The 10,568-nt window shown below is 35.7% G+C and overlaps 2 protein-coding genes across 2 annotated transcripts; one reads left to right on the forward strand and one right to left on the reverse strand.

Annotated features, from left to right (window-relative positions):
* Positions 1 to 2,383: 2,383 nt before the first annotated feature.
* On the reverse strand, positions 2,384 to 4,692 carry LOC105135728 (protein NRT1/ PTR FAMILY 4.5-like). Its single transcript, XM_011040758.1, has 5 exons — positions 4,593 to 4,692; positions 4,270 to 4,487; positions 3,753 to 4,175; positions 3,528 to 3,649; positions 2,384 to 3,371 (listed from the first exon to the last, which is right to left on the reverse strand). The coding sequence occupies exons 1-5, from the start codon at positions 4,690 to 4,692 to the stop codon at positions 2,384 to 2,386; spliced, it is 1,851 nt and encodes a 616-aa protein (XP_011039060.1).
* A 2,031-nt stretch (positions 4,693 to 6,723) lies between these two features.
* LOC105135730 (flap endonuclease 1-A-like) lies at positions 6,724 to 9,407 on the forward strand. The gene is made up of 8 exons (XM_011040761.1): positions 6,724 to 6,897; positions 7,033 to 7,148; positions 7,305 to 7,363; positions 7,498 to 7,557; positions 8,056 to 8,109; positions 8,227 to 8,275; positions 8,812 to 8,915; positions 9,268 to 9,407. Exons 3-8 carry the CDS (start codon positions 7,332 to 7,334, stop codon positions 9,302 to 9,304), a joined length of 336 nt encoding a protein of 111 aa, XP_011039063.1. The 5' UTR covers positions 6,724 to 6,897; positions 7,033 to 7,148; positions 7,305 to 7,331; the 3' UTR covers positions 9,305 to 9,407.
* The last annotated feature ends 1,161 nt before the right edge of the window (positions 9,408 to 10,568 follow it).

The raw sequence follows: 10,568 nt of genomic DNA on the forward strand, positions 1-10,568 counted from the left end.
TTGACGGGTTAATCTAATTTGATAGGTTAACCCAGTTGATTTATTTTTTTTCATTAATTTTTCCATTCTAATTTCATGTTTTAATATTATAATTAACCTACAGTGAAAAGGCTAGGGAATTTTTTTTCCATTTTTTCATTTTTTTAATGAATATTTTTTTGTTTAGTTTAATTTATAAATGTTAATATTTTTTTATTTAGTTATCAAACTTTTATGACATGGATTCCGGGTTGACATGTTAATCCATATTTTTTTCTTGGTTTTCTTTTGAATGAATATTTTTGATTAATTTAGTTTGTTAATGTTAATTTTTTTCTATTTAATTATTAAACTTTTACTACACAAATCTTGAGTTTGACGATTTAACCCAACTAATTCTAAGTTAACAACTAATTATAGGTTAACCTGTAATTATTTTTTCTATTAAGTTATCATACTTTTATGATATGAATTCTAAGTATGGCTGGTTAATCTAATTTGAAAAGTTAACTTCTTTAATTTAGATTTTTTTTTATATTTCTTCATTACTTTTGTTTTCTTCATGTAGGCCTTTTCTTCTTAGTTTTTTTCTTTTAAATTAATATTTTTATTTTTTTTAGTATTTGTTTTGCCTTTTCCTTTTTTTTTTCCGTTTAATTATTATTTTTTAAATTTAGTTTATTAATATTAATTTTTTTCTATTTAATTATTAAACTTTTATGATACAAGTTTAAGGTTTGATGAATTAACCTGATTTGACGGGTTAATCTAGTTAGTTCAGATTTTTTTCTTCATTGGTTTTTTTGTTCTTATAGGTTTTTTGTCCGCTGTTTTTTCTTTTTATCTAATTTATTTATTTAATTTAGTTTATCAATGTTAATTTTTTATTTAGTTATTACACTTTCATGACACGGATTCTAGATTTGACGGGTTAACCTAATTTGGTGAGCTAGCCTAGTTGATTCAATTTTTTTCTGTATTGATTTTTTTCTTCCAATTTCATCTTTAAATATTGCAATTAACCATTACCAAAAAGCATCAACCTTTTTTTTTTCAATTTCATAACATGAATCTCAGGTTTAACGGGTTAAACCAGTTAATTCAAATTTTTTAAGTGGTTTTTTCTTTTAATTTCATCCTTTAATATCGATTTGATCAAGAATTGAATTTTATGATTTATTTTATTTACTATTCATTAAATTATTGTGATTTCATAAGAGGATTTTACTGTACCCCTCATTGTAAAGTAATATTTATCGGAATAATGCTTTGGCTTATTGTTTTTTTCTTTACAATTAATCCTTTTTTTAATCTTATTCTATAATATTAGTTTTATTCTTTTTAATTATTATATTTTTTTCACATAATTTGTTATCAGACTCATATCTAAGATTTCAAGTTTGATATTGCAATAAAACTCACGTAAACTTAGCGTATGCAAGTTTGATATTATTACTAATATTATAAATATAACTTTTGAATTAAGCACAATGAACAAACTCAATACTTTTAGGTAGAGCTTTATAAAAAAACTTAACACTTTTAGATTTTATTTTTTTTTAATATTTTTAATATAAAAAATTTAACTCATGGTACAAGAGTATATCTCTCATTGTTCATGCTTTGAAAAAGATATAAATTTATTAAAAAAACATATTTTCTCAACCAAGCGTGTGTTTTCTATTCTTAAATATTAACCAAACTCCACCCAATAGCTTATGCAAATAGATATATTCAAATAAATTTTTACTTAAACTAAGTTCAAATTTGTTGAGTGTTTGATCCCTAGTACTTAGGTTTGTACATGGTTAAGTTACTTGATGTAAACAAGAAGCAGAAGCTATGCGAATGGCGTCTAACTGCTTGCTCGTCAAGAACACAAAGGTCCGGGTCAGGTTTGGCTGGGCAATACAAGGATCACCAGGCCTTCATGTGAGCTTAATTGGCCCATGGACTTCACTCGCTGTTCTTGATTTCTCCGGAAGCATGCACCTCAATTTCATAAGCCCTAGCTATACTTGGAGAGGGACAAAATCGAGGCGTTATAAATACACGAGCAACAATCTTATAAACCTCCAACTTCTGTACCTGACCTACCGAATTCAATTTATTAATTTCTCCAACATGCAAGAAGGCCCATTCTTCATTATTTTTCTCATCATCAAACAAAGAAAAAGTGAAAATGTTATAAGGAACATCAAACTGATCACCCCAAGACTAGGACAATTTCTGCCAATAGCTCCATTCAGTTGCTGCAATGAGTATCTTCAATTCTTCTTCTACTCTTTTTTTTTTCCCGTGGGGGGGTGGGGGCTTCATTAAAATTGTCAATTTTTTTTTTTGTTTTGTTTTATTTTGTTCCGGGGGGGCTTCATTAAAATTGTTATTTTTTTTTTGTTTTGTTTTATTTTGTTCCATTGGATTGCTCAGAAGAGGGAGCCTTTGCTTTAGCATCATCCGTCTCCTGTGCGCTTTCTTCTTCATTCCTCTTTGCTGCATTCTGCTTACTTTCCTCTTCATCTGTCTTAGCCCCACTACTTTCCTTGGCAAGAAGCAATCCCTCACCCGAATCCTTCGCTTTTGGCTTGTTATTAGACTCTGTGTCATCCGGTTTATATTTGTACCATGAGGCCGAGTAGAGATAGAGTAAAAAGTTGAGACAGCTGAGGATGGCTAAAAACCAGTAGAACAGATTCAAATTGTTGTAGTCCAACAATTGCCCATGTAACCATCCTTGTCTGCTTGGTGTAATTCTTTTGGTGACGGCATTTATCAGATTCACAAAAACAGTACTCAAGAAGTAGCCGAAAGACAACGAAAGCCAAGTGAATGAAGTAGACATTGATTTCATGCTTGAAGGTGCCTCCTTGTAGAAAAAATCCAATAGTCCTACGAGGGTGAACATGTCTGCTATTCCGAATATTCCATATTGGAAAGAAAGCCAGAAAAGACTTATGAGATGGCCTTTAAGTGCCTGGTCCCTTCTTTTTACTTCAACTATTCCAGCTACGGCCATTGAAACGGCCGAGAGAACTAGACCAACTCCCACACGCTGAAGTTGCGTGATGCCTGCCGGATGGCCAGTGAACTTCCGAGCAAAAGGAACAAAGAAGAACTCATAGGCAGGTATGAGTATGACCATAAATACGAGTGGAATTACCGGAACTGATGGGGCAGGAAAATCATGTTTGCCAATTTTGCGATACATATCGTTTCCTTGTTGCACTGAGAAGGTTTGGAGCTGTGCTAAACATGTGTTCATTATGATAGTGCTGCCTAATATAGGTAACATCCTTGTTAGGATCTTCACTTCTTCGACTTGTGTCACAGAGCAAACTTTCCATGGCGCTGGTTGCATGCCTTCAGGAAGAATTGCAGCCTTATCTAGGAATCTGATCAATAAATTGAAACTTCATCAGAAAACAAACGCTACCTGTCCTGTCTGCTGGCTGCATAACTAATTAAGGAACATGTTGCATAACTAATTAAGGAACATGTTGCTTTACTACATGTATGGTAGGTAGACTGGTAGTCATGACTTAAGCTACCTGAATTGTTCAGTGTGCTCAAGTTTTTCCTCATAAGCGATGGTTTCTTTGTGACTGATCTCATACAATTCTTCAACCTTTGGCAATGGCAATCGTCGGTTTCTAATGGCCAAAGCAAAAACCTAAATAGGAAGATTAATCAATGAACGAATGATAGGCGGTTGTGCATACAGACCCTATAATTAAATACATGGAGAGAGCAATAGAATGGATATTAGGGAATACCTGTGCAATCCTGATAAGGGGACTGTCTCCTGGTTGTCGGAGGTGGTAGAAAGGCTTCCCGGCGGCCAGAATAACGAAACCAATGAAGGTCCCTACAGTTGATACCAGAAACCCCTTCCACCAACCATGAAACATACTAAGATTAACAATGCCCGTGACTCCAACAACAGCTCCAACCACCGTGCTAAGTGTCATCCAATTGAAGTAACTTGCAAGTGCCCTGGCTTCTTCTGGGTCCTTTTCATTGAATTGGTCAGCACCAAGAGCTGGTAGAGCTCCTCGAACTCCACCAGAACCCAATGCTAGCAAACCCAGCGAGAAGTACAACATAAATTCTATACCACCCTCCACACAACTTGCCTTGCCACATGCTGGAGGGTGCATGCTTTTTGCATGAGCTTGAATTGTTATCAACACCAAAGCCTGTTCAAGCAAGCAGTATTCATCGTGGAGGAGATGAAAGCTAAGTTATAGATTTGCATCAAAGAAACTGATGGCAAACTAGTTAAATTCATACCATAATCTCAAGAAAGCCGAAAAGTAGAACAGTATGAAGTCTGTTCAAGTACGCATCCGAGATGAAGCCACCCAGAACGGTGAGCAAGAATGTTGAGCCCATTAAATTTGTTAGAGTGTTGGCTGAGGTTGGTATGTCAAAGTGCATCACTCCCATGAAGTAAAGAACCAAGCTAACCATGTTTGCTACGAAACCCATGCTGTCCAATGCCACCAAGCCTGTAGTAAAACAAGAGACATGATAAGTCAACACAGGCATAGACATTAAAATTCTTAATTTCCTGAAAGGTAAATGATGCTAATACGATTAATTTTCTTGCATACCATACACAAATATGGTTGCCCTAAATCCACCTCTCCCTTTCTTCCCTGCAAGGCCGAGGGGCACGTGATCTTCCTTGCTACCCTCCACATCTCCCTGCATGCACCCACATTTATAATTTAGGCATGTTAAAGACTTAATGAGTGTTTTGATTCAAGATTGGCTTTGGCCTGAGACTCACCATGGTGAAGTGAATGCTTGATCAAGAATGCAGCTTGAGACAATTAGAAAGTGCAGGCACCTTATAAATAGAACACATGCCAAGCCTAGTTTATAACGTTTTATGGCATAAGATTACCCGCCTTATGATTCTCTCATTCTATAACTTCGTTGTTTCTTCTGAGTGTAGGGAACTAGAAAGCGAGTTGCATTTCTGCGAGGTCATTTATCACCCCTCCAACAAAAAATATTATAATTACCAGCTGCTAGCTGATCAAGAAAGTGACACTTTTTTTTTTTTTTTCCAAATTTATCTACTGATTCAACATGGCAGCATTGTAATTAATTCTTTCCACAAGCATCAAACCACATCCTCTTGGAATGCTAATTAATCTCTTGAGATCGACACAATTAACGTTTGATTGTCTTGAAAGCTTGCTCAGGAACGAATCTTGGTTGGTCGACGGAGGGAACAAAGGCTCACTTGGAAGTATCACAGATACCATCTACAAGTTGTTGACAGAGCTCCATGAGTTGCCTATCCTTGTATTGTCTTCTTCCACGTACAAGTTATCGAACCAATTAGTTCCTATATATGTCTTCTTCTATGCACAAGTTAGTGAACAAATTAGTTATGCACAGTTTGAGCGAAAGATTAAGAAGAGTTAGATTTTCGCATTGGTATCCTCACTACAATCTAACAACGATGTAAAACATTTCTGCATTAATTTCTACCTTCGGTATAGACAATTGCTTAGATTGCTATGTAATTTCTACCTTCGGTATAGACAATTGCTATGTAAATTGTTCTCTGGCCTAGAAACACAAAAATCTGGGTGCTATGTTGATGACCCCATCATTTTCTACTCCATTCTTCATATCATTTTAGCTCTAGCTGTCGAATGTACTTCACAGTTGTGTTTTACTGAAGTTGCAGTTTTCTCAAAATTCTATAATAAATTAAACTGATTATGCATTATAGATAATTAAAGTATTCTTTCATGATATTTTTTAATTAGCATTTCTAACCTTTTCTTTTTACTCTGGACAATAGCCTTTTGTTAGGAAAGGTCTACAGGGAGGCTCATAATAAGTGCGAATAAAAGGGAAAATTGACCTAAGATTAAAGTTAAGTGAGCCCAGGGGAGGCCCATAAGTACAGAAAACTGTAATAGGGCCGAAGAGAGGCCCGAAGACTAAATGAGTTGACCCGAAAAAAGGCCTGGAAGATTAAAGGAAATTGGGATAAGAGAGGCCAGTAAAATTAAAGATAGCTGGGCTGAAGATAGGCCCGTGAGATTAAAAGCGATTGGGCATGAAAGAGAAATTGAGCAGAGGGTAGGCCAGAAAGACTACAGATTTGGGCCGAAATCAGATCCGTAAGATAAGGTAATTGGGCTGAATAGAGGCCCTTCATATTAAGGTAAATTAGGCCGAAAAGAGACCCATAAGATTGACAGAAATCGGGCTAAAAGAGGCCAGTTCTAAAGAGTAACCCTAAGATTAAAGGAACGTGGGCCAAAAAAGAGGCCCGTAAGATTGAAGGTAATTGGGCTAAAAGTGGCCAACATTACATCGAAATGGCCCTAATATTAACGGCCAAGCCGAAGATAGGCCCATAATAAAACGAGGAAAGCGCCCTAACATTAAAGTTAAGTGGGGCTATGTTAGGCCTATATTAGCTGATAAAGGCCAAAGTGGCCCTAAGATTAAAGGAATGTAGGCCGAAGGGAGGCCTTAAAGTACAGATAAAAGGGTTGATGGCCCAAATGTTAAAGGTAAGAGGGTTGAAGGGGGCTTATGAGTACGAATAAGAGGAGAAATGGCCCAAGATTGAAGGAAAAGGGGCCGAAGAGAGACCGATAAGTACTAGAAACGGGCCCAAAAAGTTCAGCTACTTGGCCCAAACGTTTGGACCATAAGTCCTGATAAAAGGTGGAATGGCCCAAAGGTTAAAGAGAGTGGACGAAATGAAGGTCCATGTGTTGTGTACTCTTCTGTTTGCGTAGTGCTAGAGGAGTGGGTGGGAAAGAGAAGCAAGATGACACATTCGGCTTGCTATTCGCTACAATTACGAGCATCAGTATCAGTAAAGCTTTCTCTCTCGGCGCTAAAGTCAATTGAATCAACTCAGTAATGGGTATCAAGGTGAGCAAGTGAGCGAGTTCAATACAAATCTTTATCTTTTCTCTTTTTGCAGTAATTTGTCATATTGATGAGAAATTAGGGTTTTTTTTTTTTTGTTGTGATTTTGGGAGTTAATTTCAATGGATTGAAAAGTAGGGTTTAACAAAGCTGTTGGCGGACAATGTACCAAAAGCCATGAAAGAGCAGAAATTCGAGAGCTACTTCGGCCGCAAGATTGCTATCGATGCCGGCATGAGCATTTACAGTTCCTTGTCTGTCTCTCTTTCTTATTAATTAAATCTCCCCCCTTTTTGAAGTTTTTTATTTAGTTTATTATTTTCAATGAAAAAGGAAGAATCTTGATTTGATTTGGATTCACAAAAAAGTAATCTGAAAGACAGTATGATGTATGCGTTTGTGCATTGCAGATTGTAGTCGGAAGAAGTGGAACTGAAATGCTGACTAATGAGGCTGGTGAAATCACCAGGTTGGATGCAGACTAATAATATTTTTTGCTACCTCCTTTCTTTTAGTGTTTTTTTTACCTGTATATGTAGATAAAATGGAATTACTTGTATTTGATTGCTATTGTTATTTTTTTTGTGGTGATTTATTTCGTAGTCATTGGCAAGGGATGTTTAATCGCGCTATTAGGTTTCTCGAGGCTGGAATTAAGCCCCTGTAATTATCTAACAATAGCACTACCCTTCTCTTCTTTTTCTCTCTCTTTCATCATTGTTAGCTTCTTTTATTTCTTTCATATATTTTTTTTTTTACTGAAACTGCCATGCAAATTTTGTTAACCAATATTTCAGCTAGGGGTGAGCAAAAAAACCGAATAACCGATTAAATTGGAAAAAAAATAACCAAAAAAACCGAACAAAAAAAAACAGATTAAAATTTTAAAAAAACCGGCCGGTTCGGTTCGGTTTTATACCTGAAAAACCGAACTGAACCGAAACTGAAAAAAATCGAGCCAAACTGGAAAAACCAAGCCAAAACCGAGAAAAACCGAGCCAAACCGATTTGAACCGGTTTTCCCCTAAAAAACTGAACCGAACCGAAACCGGTCGGTTTGACCTGGTTTCGGTTTTTTTTTTCAAATTTTTTTTTCTCGGTTTGGTTATTTTTTTTTGATAAAAACTGAACCGAACCGAAAATGATCACCCCTAATTTCAGCTATGTTTTTGATGGAAAGCCTCTAGATTTGAAAAAACAAGAGCTTGCTAAGCGGTACTTTGCTTGCTTTCTTTAGATATACTTATGTCCCAAATTCAGTTTGTCATGTAGTCTTAAGTGCTTGCTTGCTTCACCATTAATTGTTCTTCTCATATCACACTTGCAATGCAGATACTCAAAGCGTGCTGATGCTACTGAGGAATTGGCTGCAGCTGTCGAGGTACCTGCATGTTCATATCGTACTTCAAAATTTCACTTCTACCTTTTGTTACAATTCAGTTCACACGATGGCTATATATATATATATATGAAGTTGTTTGTAAAATCTTGTTTTTGTCATTTCAGCCTGGTGTTAAGGAAGACATTGAGATCATGACATCTTGTGTTCCTCTTCTTTTTACAGGTGACAAGGTAGCACAATGATGGCTGCAAAAGACTTTGAAAACTAACGGGAATTTTGTTACAATTCAGTTCACACGATGGTTATATATATATATATATATATTTGTTTGTAAAATCTTGTTTTTGTCATTTCAGCCTGGTGTTAAGGAAGACATTGAGATCATGACATCTTGTGTTCCTCTTCTTTTTACAGGTGACAAGGTAGCACAATGATGGCTGCAAAAGACTTTGAAAACTAACGGGAGTGCCTGTAATTGAGGTGATATTGCATTTTCATATAATGTTTTACTAGTGGATTTGTTCAGTGTAGTGACCCCCCCCCCACCCCCTAAATGCAAAGTTATGTATGTCATGCAACTTGTGGTCATCAATAGGCTGATGCTTGGGAAATGCTATTTTGTCTATAAGCCCCTTCTGAAGCAGAAGCACAGTGTGCTGCACTTTGCAAATCAGGAAAGGCAAGTATCTTACTTCTCCATGACAATTGACTATTTTAGGTTTTTAAGTATGTCCGTGACAATGTGCATGGCATTTGAAGTGTGTCCATTTCATTTCAGATGCCTTTTTGTGCAGATTTAATGACTCATTCCAATTTTTTAAGAGACATGATTTGCTTGCTTCATTGTCTAAAATTCATCACATAATTTTTTATCAATGAGCCTTGATTCTTATGATGGCTTTACGACAGCAATTAGATTCATGCCTTTAGTTATATTAAAATGTTGTAAAATCATGCCTTTCCCTAAGGTTTCTCAATTTCTCTTTAGGGAATAGTTTTTGATGAATCATGTTGCTTCCCGTGTGTTTCAGGTCCATGCAGTGGCTTCTGAAGATATGGATTCTCTAACTTTTGAAGCCCCCAGATAAAAGGTTTTAATGTTGACAAACAAGTTGTGTGGCACTCTAATATACCCAACAAAAAAAGAAAAAAGAAAAAGAAAAACCTAAATTAGTGTTGAAGGAAATAGGCACTTGATAACTTGTTCGAAATTGTGAATACAACCAATTAATGCCTGATGGTCCAAATAGTCGAAATTGTGAATGCAACCAATTAATGCCTGATGGTCCAAATAGGCAATGTTTTTAGTCTCCAGCAGCGACTCACTGACTCAAAGGTCTTTATCCATTTGGCATGCATCACAAGACTTCCCTTTGAATTTAATTTTGTCACCATATCTCTGAAGTTTTGGGTATTTCCCTTACCATCAACCATACTAGACTGTATATGATATTTTGCTTTACTGGTCCTTCGGTATGGAGTGCTAGGAAGATGTTTCACTTTTCACACAATTGGTGTAAACATTAGAACATTAGCCATTTGTGAACATGGTCAATTCTTGGAACAAGAAGTTTTGCAACCAAAACACAAGTCAGCCGCAAGGCTTTCAGTTAATGACATCAACCACATGTGTCTTGTGTTTTGACCACGTGATTGTAACCACACAATTTAATACTGCTTGCGTGGAGTGCAATGCCTTCTTGCAAAAATTGCCCAAGCACTTAATGTGTGCGTTGAAGTAAGATTCAAATTGTTTTACTGCTTGGTATTGGTAAATAGAAAGATCACCCATAATGGATTTGCTACTGATTTCACTACCATTTCTGGGATAAAGAATAAACATGTTAACCATGCCCATGAAAGAAGTTTCCTGTGACCAAAGGGAATAAACTGTCAGATATAGAGTACGTTAAATAAATAAAAGAAAGTGAATTAAAGGGAAAACTTAACAGAAGTTAGGATTACCACTCTAGATCATGCCAGATGGTAACAAATATAAACATAAGCCATATCTTGAGTGGCTTTCTGTGTGATCCGCCAAGAGGAATAATATACATGTACCTGAACATAATTTATAAAGTTGTGATGGTGAGATCAAGGTTAGGTAAAGTGGTGCAAGTTTCACCTGAGAAGAGTATTTCCAATTTAAAATGTTATTTTGAAAAGTTAAATTAATAAGATAGTATTTTGAATAGTATAAATATAGCTTATTTTACCATATCTATTCCAATGGCAAAAAACTATTTAAAGAGTTATTTATATTAGAGTAAAAAAAAAGTATTTTATTATTTCTTAATATGTTTAATGTTATTTTTTTCCACATGTCTACATT

Source organism: Populus euphratica, unplaced genomic scaffold (assembly GCF_000495115.2).
Source record: "Populus euphratica unplaced genomic scaffold, PopEup_1.0 scaffold271.1, whole genome shotgun sequence".
Classification (NCBI taxonomy): domain Eukaryota; kingdom Viridiplantae; phylum Streptophyta; class Magnoliopsida; order Malpighiales; family Salicaceae; genus Populus; species Populus euphratica.

Excerpts from the sequence above, each read along its gene's own strand:
- LOC105135728 (XM_011040758.1), bottom strand. The coding sequence starts at position 4,692 with ATGCAGGGAGATGTGGAGGGTAGCAAGGAAGATCACGTGCCCCTCGGC. Across the intron at positions 4,176-4,269 it reads TCGGCTTTCTTGAGATTATG|GCTTTGGTGTTGATAACAAT; the intron begins GTATGAATTTAA and ends TTGCTTGAACAG. Across the intron at positions 3,650-3,752 it reads CCCTTATCAGGATTGCACAG|GTTTTTGCTTTGGCCATTAG; the intron begins GTATTCCCTAAT and ends CTTCCTATTTAG.
- LOC105135730 (XM_011040761.1), top strand. The coding sequence starts at position 7,332 with ATGCTGACTAATGAGGCTGGTGAAATCACCAG. Across the intron at positions 8,276-8,811 it reads AATTGGCTGCAGCTGTCGAG|CAACTTGTGGTCATCAATAG; the intron begins GTACCTGCATGT and ends ATGTATGTCATG. Across the intron at positions 8,916-9,267 it reads CACTTTGCAAATCAGGAAAG|GTCCATGCAGTGGCTTCTGA; the intron begins GCAAGTATCTTA and ends CGTGTGTTTCAG.